Below are 17641 nucleotides of genomic sequence, written 5' to 3'. Positions count from 1 at the left end.
TGACAGTTGAAAAAATCCATGGATCCCAGTTGCACACAGTTGGAAAGAGTAGTGTGGCCTGTGAAAAAGAAAACAAGGCAGCCAAATATTTACGCGGAAATGATATTGATGGCATGCAGTGATGTAATCTATTTCTAGACAGCTGCATCCATTAAATAGGAGAAATTTGTGGTTAGATATCAATAAGGCAATTCAATCAGTATCTGACAACATCCCGCAATTTCTTGGGAGTACCTCAACATTCGCCGTTTACTTAAAAGAATGGTCCCTCAATGCAAACGGTATACAGACTCAAACCAATGGCTAGTACAACTGCATGGCACAAGGTAAAAAGGTCGTGAATGTTATTGTAGCGAGTTAAGCTAGAAACCAAGATGTTGATAACTTCTCGCTCTTTCCAATGAACTATTTGATAACTTGAAACGATAAAAGTTGTGCTCTCTAGATACAAGAACCTCTGCTTCCCATCTAATGGGTCAAGAAATCATGTTCCTAAGCAGTTTCTGATAATACAGTTGGTTGATTCTCTGAATTCCCCTAGCAATAGTATCCCATAAAATCTGACACTAGGAGTTACAAAATAAAGAAGTCCAAAGAATCTAACAAATCCTAGATTAGAGTTCTATAGGAGTCCCCAAAAAGCAAAAAAAGGGGCATTACACTGAGTTCGCATCTGCAAAGACCTCATTTAGCACGTCATCCGCACTCTTTGCAGCACCAAACAATTCCACATCCTTCTCCTCTGCACTAGAGAAATCTCGTCTTTCAAGCTTTGCATGAGCAGCAACATAGATCATCTTCTGAGCCCGGTCCATGCAAGCCCTGGGATGTCCTTGCAAACAAATCCATCTCATGATTGACCAATTGCACTTAAACCCACATGTAGTAGCATGAAGGAAAAGAAGCCTAGCAGCAACTTTACCCAATGATTTGAACTCTTTCAGACAAGTTTCCCAAACAAGCCTACTGCTTTGAGGGTTTGCAATCCTCATCTTCCCAGTCACAGGGTCTTGCTGTTTTACCTGAACTGCCTGAGCATATAACGGGTCTAGCCCTTCTGATCTCCACTTCATAAGCTCCATCAATGCGATATGAGCTTCCTCCCTGGAAACTAATCGTGTTATGAGCTTATCCACATCCTTCTCTTGTTCATGCGTCAAGCAATTAAATGGTGGAAGGTACTTCCCGCTAGCATCTCGCATCAAGTATTGGGGATCAAGCACAAATGCAGCAGACCAGGCAGGATGGTAATTTTTTTTAAATCGCCTTTCAACTATTTTATCCACAGGTCCCTCTGCTAAGCTGAATTTTGCACACCAGTCCTTTACTTTTGTTCTCAACTCTTCCCACAGAGGGAGACACTGCCCAACTAAAGGCTTCTCAGCCTCGATTTCTTGAGCGATTCCCCTGATCAGTTTCACCAGTGATTGAACAGCCTCCAAATCATTCCAGAACCCGACATCCTGAATTGTGTTTGCAACTTCTCTAGCAACAGAGTCCTCTATGCAGACAACCTTATATGAATCATCCAACACCACTAGCTGCAGAACCCGTGCATACCCCAATATGTCCTCTATCATCAATAAAACAGAAGCTAAGTTCTTTGACAAATCACATTTGGGATGAGGAACTCTTATCAAGCCAGAGAGCTCAGCTTCTTGCAACCTAAATCTGTGGAAGTTATCTCTAATCTGAGATTTGCTATTAAAAAAATTTGCAATCTTCAAACAACTATCCGTTACAGTTTGGAAAAGTGGAAGCTCTCTACTAAAATCCTTGATTAAGCTAATAATACCTTGAAGCTGACAAGACAAATTAACCATCCAATGATGCTGAATTTCCAAATTCCTCAATGCTTTGGCTTTGTATTTATCTGCAACTATGCCTACACATTTCTGCACAACATTACTACATATTCCTCTGGTTGCCTCCCATAAAACCTCCTCTGCGTACTGTGATGGCACTGAACCCCCAATACAAACCACCTTTTGAAACACATTAGTCCCGTTAGGAAGATTCACCAGAAACTTGATCACACTTTCTTCACCACACCTGCAGTTTTTACCCTTCCATCCAGCAGAAGCGACTTGAAAGAACACTGCATCCCTAATTCTAGCTTCTGCCTCGAGTTTGACTTGCTCAAACTTAGAATCAAGCCTTGAACCCGAAATTTCCCTTCTGGAAATGGGAGGCAAGCCCACCTGGTTAAGGAAATCTTTAAACTTGGGATGCTCAAGACTTGAAACTGACACCGACCCACATGACTCGTAGAACCAATCGGCCAACAAATCAAAAGCTGAATCAACCTGGTCCTTGCTTAAGGCTGGAGCAGGAGAAGCTCTCGAACATTTAAGCTTCTTCACGCTATCCTCCAGCAATGCCAGTGCACCCAAATCCTCTTTCCCACCGGACAAAACCAACTGCTGTTGGCCCATTCCGGAACCACTACTCGTATTGGCCAAAGGAGTTTGCGCAATTTGGACAGGTGAATAGCCCCCCATTTCACCAAATATTCGCGAAGAGTCAACCATGCCAACTTGGTATGAGCTGGAAGGAGTACCTGTAGGAGTTTGTTGGAAGCTCCGCTTCCGATAATGATTCTGAGAAGAAGGGGAAGCTAATGCAGGCAACTGGGAACCGGTCTTCGGGACAAAATTGAAATTTGGGCAAGTCCCCCTCTTAAGATGCTCAGAGGCAGTCCTTGAGGGGTTTGAGGCGGAGAAAGCAGCATCACAGAGGGTGCACTTGAGTTTGACGGCCTTAGGGAGGTTGGTTTCGGGGTTTCTGACGAGAATGGGTTCCAGATGAGCCCAGTACCAAGCTCCTTTACCCTTGATAGCCTTCGTACGGACAGTTACAAGACCTTCGTATCGCTTGTTGACGGCCTTCACCGTCACGTCCTCGCCTACGGCCGCCAAGTCAATCGGGTTCAAATTTACGTTAGACATTGGGAAAGAACTGAGACTTTTTAGCAAATGGGAGCGCGAGTTCCGGGAATTTCCCTCAAGAATCAGTTGAATAGCCGGATTTTTTTGTTGGTCAGAGGTAGTTGACGAGCTCGGTGAGTGTTTGGTTTGGCTTTGAGGAGAACCATTTTGGCTGTGTTCAACAAAAACCCTTTCAGCCTCCAAGTCACCTCTTTCGCCAAAAAAAAAGAGAGAGAGCGGCCAGCAACGAGATGGGTATGCCCGAAAGTCGCCGGAGCTACATGCCGGAGAGAGTCGAACTGGGCAGAAAGAAAAAGAAAAATAATTTAGTGTAGTGGCACAGAGTATGTATATTAAATGCTTGAGGAATTGCTTAGCTGAATGGGATCTAAAGAAGTACAGTCTACGGAGAGAGAAGACGGAGTGGGAGCGTAATCGCAAGAAGAGAAGAAGAGCGATGAAAGGTGAATAATGGGCGAGTCTTGTTCTCGTGTATGTACTATGTAGGAGTAAAACTTATGATGCCGCTGTTGTTGTTGTTATTAGACGGACGGACGGACGGACCCGTAGAAACTGGACACTGGAAAGAGACAGAGAGGGTGATGAGACGAGGTGGTAGTGGTACTACTGGGACTGGCCACTGGGTTGTGGGAACCTGGTATCCACGTGCTGAAGGGAGCGCGTGTACAGAATCTACCAATGGAGTTCTGAGATTTGTCAAACGGCAGGGGCGGGTTGGGGCCCCCAGGGAATAGCCAATGGTATTGACTCGGTTAGTGTGGTCAACACTGGTGACCCCTGCTGCACATCTGCAGCCCACTCCTAAATTTGGCACGAGGACGGAAAAAGAAAGCAGAAACCCCTTCTTCCTCTTCATTCTTTCTTCTTCTTTTCACAAATCCCCATACTGGAGAATGAATGACGTGAAAACTGCGCAAAAGTGGTCCTTCCACCTATACATTTTACACTTTTAGTCCCTCAAATATTAAATTGAGGTTGAGGGGCACGGTCATACCCAAAAGGGAAAAAGTAGGCATGTATGTTGCACCCTCTATCTATTTGGTGATGATAGAGTTGTAAAACTCAATATGACGAATGACATAAAATTCACAATTACCCACAATTAAGTTTTAAAACCAAAAAAAAAATAAAAAAAAAAATAGAAGAGTAATAAAAGGAAAGTAAATGAATCCAAGTAAGTACTTATTAATCAAGAACATGGATGATATTGTGAAATAAGTAATCAGATAATGATGATTTTTGGCGGTTCGTTATGTGGTGGAAATTTATGACTAAAAAATTACATTAAGGGCCAGAATGCAACTTACCTTCTAATTGCAAGAATTAAGCATTCGCTAATGAGATGATACCGCTGAGATGTATCATGAAAATCAGTCCAACGGTTGACTTTTTTTTTTGTGATACATTTGTATAACCTATTCTATCCTAATCTAGGGGGAGGGGAGTCTAAGGAGGCTATGATAGCAGATTAGTGGGTATACAGTCCAACGATTGACTGTTCTCGCTATTTTTACCAAAGCTAATTGTGTTCAATGACTTAAACTGTTTGAAGCAGTACATTCTCGAATTCTCCTCAAAATAACAATTCATCAATTAATAATATTATCATCCAACTTATGTAAGATAGAGTGAATTGGCAAAACTTATGTAAGACGCATGAATTGGCAAACCTTGATTAACAACTCATAACCTCTCGCATAATAGGCCAATCATCCAACCGCTGGCCTATTAAACGGACAGTTACTGCTTAAAAATTACAATGCTCCTGAGTACTCCAGCAATTTATGACTGACTAGTGTTGAGGGCACGGTCCAATATGCGTGCAGTTTAGAAATAATTATTAATTTTTATGAACATATTAAATTTTTTTATAAAATTAAATTTTATATAAATTCTTCATAAAAAATTACAATTTATTCGTAATTTCGTTTCTTTAATACAATTATGATTAATTTGGTAGTTATAGTATTTAAAGACGATATGAGAGTTTATATTAGCAAATGTAATTAGGTGATTAGGATAAAATTTAAATTTTTAAGGTCAAAATTGGAAGCTCTAAAAACAACATAAAATGTTTACTCCGAAAGTGCCATCTCCCTCCCTCTATGATTTGGATTAATCTTTTCTACACTGACAGTGTATAAACTGGCTGTCAGCGTTAGATGAATGACAATTATGCAAAATTTGAATTTGAAATTCGACTTTTACATATATATCATGAATCAAACAGTGATAGTGTATGCACTGTCAGAGCGTATGTAAGATTTACTCTTATTATTTTATAGACATTATTGGGGATCTCATCTCATGTTTCAGTTTCCAAACAAATTGACATATAAACCAAATACTTACGTAGTGGTGGTATGGAACTGCTAGTCCTAACTCCTAACTAAACAAAAGGGCATGTACTTGGGTCGTGAATAATGCAACAGCATCAGAAAAGGATTGAGTGCTTATACAACCCAAAGAAAAGAAGAAAAAGGAAATTCTAAGGCCATATAAGTCGTGATATATTCTGGAAAAACAGGCTTATGACTCAATGGCATTGTAACCACTCACAACTGTCAAGCACTCAATGGAAATTCTTAGGCTGCTAGTACCGAGAAGGATTGTTAGTAATAAATATTGGTACGACAAAACCGTGTGAAACAGATACATATTAAGTGTAACAACAATTAACGACTAACATCCATCATCAGTTAGTCGATCTTGTTGTTAATCGATTTGATGTTGATGGGATGATGCCTAAATCATGTTTAAGCATTTGTTGGTGAAGTGGTTTAATCATAAGCATGGCCCGAAGCTCATACTTGCATCATTAATTATCCAATACAAAGATGAGTTCCAGAGAAAAATGGACCCAACAACTCATTTCTGATATGTAATTCAGTAATTGCTCAAGTAAAGGGGCTAATCTAATCACAGTCCCCCCTTTTAAATCCACGCCCTATCCCTTGCTAATTGGTGAACTTGCTGGTATTTTTTGCAATTCCAAGATTATCTTCTTTTTTTTTAATATTTTCCTAAAAATAACTGCTAAGAGGAGTAAACAAAAGGAATAATCAAGGATTGGATGAAGGCAGGCAGGGCTAATTCCTCAAAATATTGTCCAAAACAAAAATCGTACAACCATTACTCTGAAAATGGCATTTTCTAATTATATGTCTGTCATGCTGAGTCGGCCGTTGATCTGTATGAATTTTTTTTTTTTTACCAATATTTTGAGAAAGTAGTCTGCAGGGACGGGACTTTGGGATTGAAAATCATATTTTTATATACATTTATTTATATCAACTTAATAAAATCTCCTTATTTTGCCCTCTGTCCCCAAAGTAATTAACAGACTAATATTTCACACTCTTTCTTTACATAACTTTCACATAATATACCAACCTCTATTTCTTAAAGGGATAATCGTTCAAAACGTCCCTCACATTTTACAATATGACTTTTTTTGTCCCTCACTTTTAAAAGTGTAATTTTATGTCTCTTACAAATTCACATCAACCAAATTTAGTCGCTACCTAAGTTTTCGACTAGTTTTTTGTCGGAATCCACCACGTGACTTGCATGTGATCATTTTTCAAGGGCAAAATTGTCAAATCAAATTTTTACATAATCTGATTTATAGTCCCTCACATTTCACAAAATAAATTTTTTCGTCCCTAACATTTTACAAAATGAGTTGTTTCGTTCCTCACATTTGAAAAAATGAATTTTTCCATCCCTCATATTTTTTAAAATGAATTTTTTCATCCCTCATTGATCATGTATACGAATAGTTTTTTTTCTATAAACCCACGTATATGTCTATTTGATTTTACCTAAACAGTATGAATAACATGTAATTTATCTCTATTGAATTTCATCTAAACATGTTAATCGTAGTTATACACATGCTATTTAATAGATATATATAGGGGTTTAAAACTAATAATTTCGTTTCAAACCCATGTATATACTTATATGATTTCACCATTTGAACCTATTCAATATTTGTGACATTTCTCTTTTGGTAATAATTTATTTATTGAGTAGTATAATAAGGTCATCTAATTAATGGGTCCTAACTCGAATTCTATAATTGTGCTAACAAATTTCAATTTAAATCTGAAATTTCTACTCGACACTTTTAAGATCAACAGTTGAATTACTTGCCTTATGATTTTGTTAAAATTTGAAAGTGCCAATCACTTATTTCTTTTTGTCATACTTTTCTTTTGTTTATTTTTTCTATCCAAATTTAATTCGATATAAATACTCGATAATATTTAGGATTAACTGTCTTCTTTATTTTCAAATTTCGAGTAAAAGAAAATGAATATAAGTGAAAAACTACAAATTTTTTTAATCCCACATATATATCTATTTGATTTCACTTGAGCAATACGAATATTGTGTAATATATCTCTATTTGATTTCACATGCTATTCGTACTGTTCAGGTAAAATCAAATAAATATATACATGGATTTAAAAAAGATTATTCATACACATGATCAATAAAAGATGAAAAAATTCATTTTGAAAAATGTGAAGGATGAAAAAATTCATTTTGTGAAATGTAAAGGACGAAAAAATTTATTTTATGAAATGTGAGGGATTATGAATCGAATTATATAAAATTTGATTTGACAAATTTGCCCTTAAAATATGATCACGGGCAAGGCACGTGGTAAATTTCGACAAAAAACTAGTCGAAAACTTAGGTAGGGACCAAATTTGATCAATGTGAATTTGTAAGGAACGTAAAATTACATTTTTAAAAGCGAGGGACGAAAAAAGTTATTTTGCAAAATGTGAGGGATGTTTTGAACGATTTTCCCTTTCTTAAATAAGGTAAAATATCAATCAAATCCTAATTAAACTAAATTGAAATACCAATTAAAATAGAAGTAAAATATAAAAAGTGAAAATAAAATCAACATAAAAAGTTAATACGTCATTTGTTACAAACATGAGAAGTCAGGAGTTTCTTGTTTTAAATTTTAACTGTCAACCTCTAAACTCCGAGTCCAAATGCTCCAAGAAAAATGCTATTGTTAATTTTTTTCTATAGTAATTACTCTATTATATTTTCAATGTTTAATTATTCTTATCGGTGATTATTCTTTTTAACATCTAAATTTGACAAAATATAGTAATATGTGATTTTTTTAATATATTATCATACTTTAATATCAAATCAAACTTAATTTCCTTAAATTCTAAGATAATTTTTTGTAAACAAACCACTCATAATTGTTTACACAGCACGTGATAATAAAATAACATTTTTTTATCACATAACACTCGTATTGTTAAAGAATAGAAGGGTAGAGAGTTTGATTCTGAGTGTTTTATTTAAGACTTGTACTAGCATTAAAATGTAGCTGAAACGCAGAAAGGCCCTCTTGATGAAATCAATTTTGAGAGGGATGATCATCAACTAAGCAAGAAAAATCACAATACGGTTGGCTTTGAGTGAAGGAATTCAAAAAGGATTAACATGAGAAAGTTGAGGAGAACTCGGACTTAAACGTAGCCTTATGCCATGTTCCAGTTGAAACACGCACGGGAACTTTTAACTTCATATGCCATAGATGGAATCGAACTAATATGATGATCGAGTCAAATATGCTGACAAGAATTCGAGTAACATCTTAAATTAATCTTGATTTGCTGCTTGACAAGTCTAGTAATTGCCCCTAACTAATGAAAAAGTTGCACGTAAACATACAAAAAGGTTCTACTTGATTTCAAAGTAGACTCTACTTTGCATGTGAATTAATGTTCGATTGAAACTTTCTTGTTGATTTGGAATCAATTATTAGGCATGCCAAATAATTACTCGGTATCAACATAAAATTTCTCATTCATCAAGTATTTAAAAGCCCTTAAATAATGCAATTTCTCAAGGTAGATAGAATTGATTCAAATTCGAAGTCATCCTGAAATGAATTGGTTTGAAATTCATTCGATGATATCTTTAATTATGTACTTTTTGATGGATAGAATTGCAAGACATTGCCACTAATGCCATTTAATTGAAATTTGAAAGGACTGTCGATTAATATTCAAACGACATATGCAGCGTGGAGTCTAAGAGTAGCATTTCTTTGTTGGGCCCCCTTTTAAGGTTTTACCGTCGCTTGGGCCCTTAAAACCCTTAATGAAGCCCTTCGACTGTGGCCTGCGACTTGAGTGCTGCCTTGTCCGTTCTTATGAGCTTTCGCTTTTCTGTAGGAGAAGTTAATTTGGGTGATAATAGAGTATTATTTGGAATAATTACTGTAGCACTTTTTGTGATTTGATGTATGTAAGATAAAAAGGTGGTTAGGAATATAAAAAGATTGATTGGAAAATGTGTTTATGATGCAAGCGAAATATTATTATTTGAGATAATATGTTATCCAAACACTATACCAATACATAGAGTATTGATTACGTATTCGGCATTTACAGACTTTTTGAGAGCATTGAATAAATCTCTTGCATTTGGAAATCAACAAAGAGGAGTTTTTGTCCATTTAAAATTAAAAACTGTAAAATATCCTTATTTATTAGTGTAATAATTATTTCACATAACAATTACTTCCAAAAGCCAAATGGTACAAAAAAACTTGCTTTAAGCAGACAATATTTAATTAATCCGTAAATCTTCCTCGTTCGTAGATTGGATAGAGAAATTGTGTTAAATTTATAGATTTCCTCTCACATCCAATCCTTTATTCATTCAACAAGGCATGAGAATGAGAAAACTTAGAGAACTAGTTTTTGCCCTCCACATTGTCGGGGCACTCCAAGGGACCGGACTACTTCCCATATAAAACTGTGGAGCGCAGACAACGTTGCAGGTATTACTTTAGGTAGTAGGGCAGAAAAGTTGGAGCTTGTATAAAGAAAAGAAACAATTATAACATCAATACCTCGAAATCTATAAAACTGAACCCCGATTGACACAGGAAGTCGGCTAATCCCAGAATAAAATCATCATCAAGCAACAAAAAAATTTGCCAATCAAAGAGCTCAACCTGCCAGCTTATTTGACAGCATTAGAATCATAAACCATAAATATTAAGCTAATATAATTGAGCAAATTACCAAATTTTCTAAAAGCACATTGTCAAAAAGACACGTTTCGAAAAAAGATCCATTTAAAGCTCTGGCACCGAGCAAACCACATTAAAGTGTATCACCTCTTCCTTTTTCTACCTGAAAAATTACCGTTGAAGCCTCTTATATCACTTGTAGTCTCAGAAGTGTTCTGCTTATTTGGGCCTTTCCTTCCTCCATAACCAAACTTGGAGTTCCTGAATTCCCTATTCTTTCTATTTTTATCTGGCCCTTTCATCCCCCTTCTACCACCACCTTTCCCTGCCTTCCCTCCAGAACGGTCTCCTGGAGCCACCCCGGGCTGTTTCTTACTTGATCGCTCAAATGCCTTTCCATCTTCAAAAGCAAAATCCAAGTCACCGTCTTTGTCACCACCTGCAAAGCCACTGTGCTGCCTATTTTTCCTCCACTTCTTAACAGACTCTATCTCTTCCTTCTTTTGCTTAGCCCGCTCCTTGAGCTTCTGTGCCTGTACCTCTTTGGCTATTTTCTTGTTCTCCCTTGCCTTCCTTCTCTCCTCACTCTCCTCAATCTTTCTTTTCTCTGCCAACAGACGACCCTTAACTTTCTCCATGTGAGTATCAGATTTGACCATCTCAGCATAGTAGTCAGATGGCCTCAAGAAAGGTATCCCCATTGACTGAAACTCCAGAAAGGCCTGCCTTGTGCCCTCCAATGCCTGCGTATAGAAAGCAAGCTCCCGCGTCAAGTCATCGTTAACGTCCACCTCTTGCTCCCTGTCAATGTCTACCGAAAGCTTGTGTATCCAACCCACATTTTCAGGCCAACTTATATCTCCCAGTTTATCAAGCAAACCATCCCTGTTGTTTACAGCAGTCTTTGAAGGTTCAGCCAACTTCACATCTTCATCTTCTTCTGACTCTGGTTCTGAATCAATGACTTCATTATCGGGATCCTCCATTCCAAGATCATTGATATTTTCCTCGTCCAGCATAACCTTTTCTGGGATAACAATAGAAAAAGAAAGTCAGAAAATAATCAGTAGGTAAGCTCATTAAGTCAAAAAGGATACTTAGTATGTTTCTCATCCATATTTAACTAGCTGTCACCAGAAGTAAACTATATGAGAATTATATTCAGCATTGCTAGTGATGCACACCTTGCAAACAGAAGATGACATCTGACCGGGTATGCAAGCCTTAAAGGACTTAGATGGCTTTCTGACACCTACTTACATTAAGACCTGCCTTATTCTAAACTATAAGTTCCGCCTAGCTAATTGTACACGTTCCTAATCGCACAGATATCTGTCTTTTTCACAAATAAATGGTTCCCTGAGGACAATAGGTTCCATAAATATTAGAAGCAAGTAAATATACGCATATAACTGTTCCAAACAGTAAAATAAAATCAGTTAATGGGGCCAAAAGATGTAAATCCATTCACTTGAAGTGTACAACTTCCGCAACCCCAAATTCTCCAAACAATTGAAACTTCATACAGGAAACAAGGACACAGACAGGCAAAATTATAATTACTACAGCAGGAGGACAAGTATACAAGGAGACAAAAATTAACCGTCAGGACCTTCATAGTGGAGATATCCATGAAAAAATCAAGATACAATAACCAAGAAATAGCAGCAAGAAAAGTAAAATGAAAGGTCTAAAGAAAGTTTTTTTTTTAAAAAAACTAGATTTTTATCCTAAAGACCGAATCTTAAATTTCCCAATATTAGAAAAAAACCCTAAAAACTCTCAACCATAGGAAAGAAATAGAAGAAGATATACAAAAAGGGATAGCAAAAGCCCCAAAACACACAACCACGTGAACTCAAGATAACAAATTAATGGACAAGAACAAGTGATAGAAAATTTTACTTAAAAATATGATTCCTTTTCTAAATTTAGAGGGGGGAGGTAGAGGATCGATGGATGGATGACGGGCAAGCTGACTAAATGAAATGGAGGGGTTGGTGATGAAGGGATCAAGGTTTAGTGAAGGATACGAGCTAGTTAAGGCAGCAGCCTCCTCAGTCCTCAAAATCCCTAATAAACCCTATCGGCTTGTCCCTCCTCTCTCAGCACCAGTTCAAAACAGGTAATTCTCACTTTTAGGCTAGGGATGGCAACGGGGCGGTTTTGGGTGGGGGAAGGCATCCCGGTGTCCAAAAGTTCCCCGGCACCGCCCTGTTTCCCCCACCGGTGCCCACGGGAGAAGAAAATACCAGTTAAGTAAACACGACAAAATAAAGGCATACGTCAGTTCGCTAAGTGGATTTCACTTCAACCACACCCGCTCAGTCACTACAAAAGCTTCTAATAGATAATCAAATGCAAAATTTCTGATATTCTATAGCAAAAACAGAAGTTCAGATTTTTCTTCCACTACCAAAAGTTTATATTCCTCTAGCTGGTTTCTACATCAGAATGCTCAAAGTGAATTCAGATTCAACGAAGTATATTCATTCAGAATTCAATTTTCACAAGTCTTCACAGAAAAGGTTAATAGCCTCAACAAAAGCATATAACATAGAACCAGGAGTCAAATTCTATTGCACATAGCAATTGATTTTGGGGAGAGAATCTGACAAATTACAACTCGTGGTGGTTACCAGGTTATGGGTTGGCTCTGTAAAGCTGCACCCTCTACTTCAGGCGGTGGAGAATGGAGCGGCGGCAGGCAGGTAAGATTGAGCGAGTGAAAGGGAGGAGCAGAGTTGCGGCTACTGTTGTTCGGGAAGACCGAGAAATTGAAGGCTCGATCGACGCTCCCGCAGTGGAGGAAGGTGTGGTTGACAAGATTAGACGGAGAAGCGGACGAGCAGTGAGTTGTGATCGTCGATGGACAGTGACAATGCGTGGGTGGGCTTGCGGCTGATAAGAGGATGGAGGGGTAATAAGGGGCCCGAGAGAATTAGGGTTCCATGAATGTTTGCATAATTAGGGTTAATTACAGAAACCTTCCCGAGGTTCATCCTAATATCAACTAGCGCTGTCAAAGTTACAAAAATTTCACATACCTCCTCTATCAATATAACGTGACAGTCACATTGTGCCTAGATATCCCAATCAGCGGTACTGAAATGACAATGCTACCCCAACATTTTCTACTTTTTTAAGTAGCAAAAGGCTGGGAAATTTTTTTTTCAAAAAAATCCTATATCTAAAAACAAATAACATGAATCCCGTATAAAATAGTTTTCTCACTCTTTACCGTGAAAATCTTTTCTTTTAATGTTTGTCTCTGCTATAACCAATCTCTTGAAATTTTCACCCTAATTTCTAGGGCTGTGAATCGAAATCGAAATCGGTAATTCGGAACTTTGAAATCGGAATTTTTCGAAATTTTGGTATCAGAATTTTTGACCGATTTCGATTTCGAATTCACCAATTCCGAATTCGAATTTGTTCCGAATTCAATTCGGAATTCGGTAAATTTCGATTTCACCGAATTCATGAATATAATAATTATTATTTTTATTATATAAATATTATATTACATATATATATAATATTATATATATGTGTGAAAACGAAATTGAAATCGAAATAGAAATTCCGATTTCACCGAATTCATGAATATAAAAATTATTATTATAATATAAATGTTATATTATATATTATATATATATATATATATATGAAAAACAGATTTGAAATCGAAATAGGAATTCCGAATTCAATTTCGATTTCGATTTCGATTTGAAAAATCTCATTACCGAATTCGACCAATTCGAAATCGGATATTCCGATTTCCATTCCGAATTACCATTCCGAATTACCAAATTATCGAATTCGAAATTGAATTCGGTCGGTAAATCAAAATTTTTCGATTTTGCACACCCCTACTAATTTCCCTCTTCAAAGCAAGATTTTTGCTTCTCTTTTATTACAATATTAATTTCGACCTTGTTTCAACCAATGTTTTGAAGCTTTTAGGGATAATTTCGATCTCCAACAATTTCGCTGAGGATCTCTAAGGTATCAAAAATTTTACCTATCTCCCTTACCCATTTGGAAATGAAAAAACTAATCTTAACTTTATAATGAAACTCCCTTGTTTGTCATGCTCATACAGAGGATAGGTTTTATAATTGTTTCCCGATTTTACTTTTTATTCATTTCTCTTGTATTTCATCAATAAGGTCAAAGTAATTATAAATAAGGGTAAAATACACAAAACCTCCTTGCGGTTTGATTATTTGACATACTACCTCCTCATTATTTAAAAACACCCACACTACCCCCTCGTGCTTTGGACTAGAGTAGAATTACGCTTTTTGACCTGCTATTGAACCGATTTCTGTCTATTATTAATTTTTTCTTTTTCATTTTATTTTCTTTTCATTTCCTTTTTTTTTTTCCTTTTCTTTTTCTATTCTTCGTCTCCTTCTTCCTCAGTTTCACATTCTCCACAACCCACAATATCGAAGCAAGGGGGTCTTGGCATCTGCTCATTTTTTCATTTTCACATTTTCTTTCATTTTCCTCCTCTCTCCTGCTCCCCTTCCCCCTCCACCACTTCACACCACCATCCCCTCCACTAGAACTTTGCACCACCATTTCACACCATCATCCCCATCTCCACCCAAACCACCACTTCATACGACCATCCTCTCCACCCAAAGTCTAAAATCCTACAAATTTGGAGTACCATAATATGAGAGGTAGTGGGTCATGTAGACAATGGAATTTTAATTAAATTCTAAAAATTACCATTGGTCTATGAATTATTTTTGTGGCTTATTTCTATCCAATCGCGTATTGCCACATGTCATGTACACCTGGAAAATTTGGTTATTAAATGGCCAATTATATTTCTCCACGTGTCAAGGTGAGGTGTTCCAAATTTATTCAAATTGCAGGATATCTCCACCAACCAAATCATATCATATCACATGTCTAATGGATAGACATTTAAATATTTATTTCTTATTAAAGAGATAATATTTAGAGTCGTTTGATCCATATATATCTCTTATATACTGCAATGGTCTGTCCAATCAGACGGCGCCACGTCACTTGTCCCCACAGGCTTGGCCAATCGGGAAATTACCTATCTCTTTATTGGTAAATATAAAATGAAGAGATAATATTTGGCTAGCACAGTCCTAATATGACTGCACGTCTTGCAAGACAAGTAAAGTGGTACACAGGTCTTCAACCTCTACCCCTTGCTACAACTATAAATAGAGGTCTTTCAACCAAATTAAAGACACACAAAAAAATACACAGAGGGACTTCAAAGAGCATCATATACGCTCAAAGCATTGAAGCTCCAAGCTACAAAGGTTCGGCTCTTCAAGCTCTCCAAGTCTCCCAGATATCAAGACTTGAGTCTTCAAATATCTTCTAAAGTTCTTCAAATCTTCTATATCAAGATTTGAAGGAATCGGTGGTGGATCCAAGAACAAGCTGCGAAGCCCTTGGATTGGCGTTCGAGGAGAAGAATCGAGGGAAACTCTCCACAAGTTCGAGAAAACCCCAGAGATTGTACCCCATATTTTCTTAAATTTATATATCATATATTTGTCGTGTATTTCTTTTTCTTGTCGTTTTGCAGACTTGAAATTTTATCGCGTACAAATTTTTGGCACGCCCAGTGGGACCATCTCTGCCTTCCATCTCTTCTCCTCGAATATTCAACTACGTCTATCACCAATGGCACCAAAGAGCAACAAAATCGTGATTGCACGTTCCAAGGCTACTGATGCTAAGCCTGTTCAGGAAGCTGCACACGTTGCCACCAATACCCGCGTTATTGGCCCCGTGACAAGGAGTATGACGAGAGCCTCCACCCAAAGTAGCATGGAACCCTCGGCGCCAACTCCCGTCTTCGGGTCAACATCACAAATGAGCTATTCCTCCACGATGGGGGTCCAAGACGTTTCCACCTCGATTGAGAAGGCTCTTGCCATGCTCGAATTTGGATCCGAACCCAAATTTTATAAGCATGACGATGATTCATCAAGCACTGGATCAGCCTCTTCACATGAAACTCTTCATTCAAGATTTTGTATTGAAGATTCTGCTGCTTCTTCTGCTGCAATGCCCGCCATGATGACAAATACTTTGAGTCTCGAAGAACAAGTTTCGAACATGTCCAAGATGATGGAAACCATGATGAAACACGTTAAGGACCAAGATGCTCTCATTGCTCAACTGCTCACCCAGAAAGATCATGCTCCTGAAGGAAGCCATGCGAATCGTAAGGAGCACCAAGAGCGTGAAAAAGGTAAAGACAAGGTGAAGGAAGTATATGTGACCGCCGATGGAGCTATTCCCGTGGAACAACTGAAGGAGCTTGTTGAAGGCGTGATCAAAGATAAAAAGGAGGGTGGTTCAAAGTCAAGCTTTACCTACTGCAAGCCTTACACTGCTAGAATTGACAACCTAGCAATGCCCGCTGGATATCAACCGCCTAAATTTCAACAGTTCGATGGAAAAGGCAGTCCAAAACAACATGTGGCCCATTTTGTCGAAACTTGCAATAACGCTGGAACCTATGGTGACCTGCTAGTCAAACAGTTCGTCCGATCCTTGAAGGGCAACGCATTTGACTGGTACACTGATCTCACTCCGGGGTCCATCGACAGTTGGGAACAACTGGAACAAGAGTTTTTAAATCGCTTCTACAGCACTAGAAGAACTGTTAGTATGCTGGAGTTGACTAACACTCGTCAATGGAAGGATGAACCTGTGGTCAACTACATCGATAGGTGGAGAAGTCTGAGTCTCAACTGCAAGGATAGACTGTCTGAGCCCTCTGCCATAGAGATGTGCATCCGAGGAATGCATTGGAGCCTGAGCTATATTCTACAAGGTATACGCCCAAATACATTTGAAGAATTAGCTACTCGCGCTCATGATATGGAGTTAAGCATCACGGCCAATGCAACTGATGGGCTTCCTATTCAAGCTCCGCGAGTGCAGCCGCCTCGTCAAAGCAATGAAAGGCAAGAAAATAAAAAAGGGGGCAAGCCTTCTTCAAAATTCAGTAATAAGGAGTCCATGGCAATAAACACAGCCCCCATGAAAATTGCTACCAAGGTGAGTCGAAAAATCACCGAAAAAGTAGACTCTTTTCAAAATAGGTCGGCAAGAAGACCTACTTTAAAAGAGATGCAAGAAAAGGAATACCCATTTCTTGAATCTGATTTACAAGGGATGTTTGATGACCTTTTCAAGGAGAAACTCCTTGAACTTCCTGAAATGAAGCGTCCGGAGGAAGCCGGTCAAGTCAATGATCCGAATTATTGCTGTTATCATCGCTTGATTGGTCACCCTCTCACTAAATGCTTTGTCTTTAAGGACAAAATTATGGAATTAGCCCGCCAAGGAAAAATCCTTCTTGAGGAGGATAAAGCATCGGCAAACCAAACAACAATAATGTTTGGATCTGTGTGTTGCCCGATAGAAGTCCTACCCACATCAAGCAGTGCTCTGTCTGTACAAACGGAATTTGAAAAATCGTCGATTGAAAATGTTGTCGAAGATGATAATGAAGGATGGACTTTAGTTACTCGAAAAAGGACCTGCAAGCCAAAGACAAAGAAGCACATCTTTCCGAAAAGCATGCGCTCGACAAAGGCTAAAGTAATAGTGAAACGACAAAATGCAACAAAGAAACAAAAGA

At 37.9% G+C, this 17641-nt stretch overlaps 2 protein-coding genes across 3 annotated transcripts; both read right to left on the bottom strand.

Moving 5' to 3' along the window:
- Positions 1–375: 375 nt before the first annotated feature.
- Positions 376–3440, bottom strand: LOC113754403. The gene has a single exon (XM_027298809.1). It carries the CDS (start codon positions 2946–2948, stop codon positions 657–659), a length of 2292 nt encoding a protein of 763 aa, XP_027154610.1. The 5' UTR covers positions 2949–3440; the 3' UTR covers positions 376–656.
- A 6400-nt stretch (positions 3441–9840) lies between these two features.
- Positions 9841–12934, bottom strand: LOC113761237 (probable rRNA-processing protein EBP2 homolog). 2 transcript variants are annotated; one of them, XM_027304124.1, is made up of 2 exons: positions 12618–12934; positions 9841–11005 (listed from the first exon to the last, which is right to left on the bottom strand). In XM_027304124.1, exon 2 carries the CDS (start codon positions 10995–10997, stop codon positions 10122–10124), a length of 876 nt encoding a protein of 291 aa, XP_027159925.1. In that variant the 5' UTR covers positions 10998–11005; positions 12618–12934; the 3' UTR covers positions 9841–10121. The 2 variants fall into 2 exon arrangements, with proteins under 2 accessions (XP_027159925.1, XP_027159924.1); XM_027304123.1 differs by lacking the exon at positions 12618–12934 and adding an exon at positions 11163–11184 and having other exon boundaries at positions 9841–11000.
- Positions 12935–17641: the final 4707 nt, after the last annotated feature.

The sequence above is a fragment of the Coffea eugenioides genome, chromosome 2, assembly GCF_003713205.1.
Source record: "Coffea eugenioides isolate CCC68of chromosome 2, Ceug_1.0, whole genome shotgun sequence".
NCBI lineage: Eukaryota > Viridiplantae > Streptophyta > Magnoliopsida > Gentianales > Rubiaceae > Coffea > Coffea eugenioides.
Note: the sequence above shows the minus strand (reverse complement) of the source record. Positions and strands in the feature narration are given on the sequence as shown.

Coding starts and splice junctions, on each gene's coding strand:
- LOC113754403 (XM_027298809.1), bottom strand. CDS start 2,948: ATGTCTAACGTAAATTTGAACCCGATTGACTTGGCGGCCGTAGGCGAG.
- LOC113761237 (XM_027304123.1), bottom strand. CDS start 11,183: ATGTCATCTTCTGTTTGCAAG. Junction 11,001..11,162: donor TGTCATCTTCTGTTTGCAAG/GTGTGCATCACT, acceptor ATCCCAGAAAAG/GTTATGCTGGACGAGGAAAA.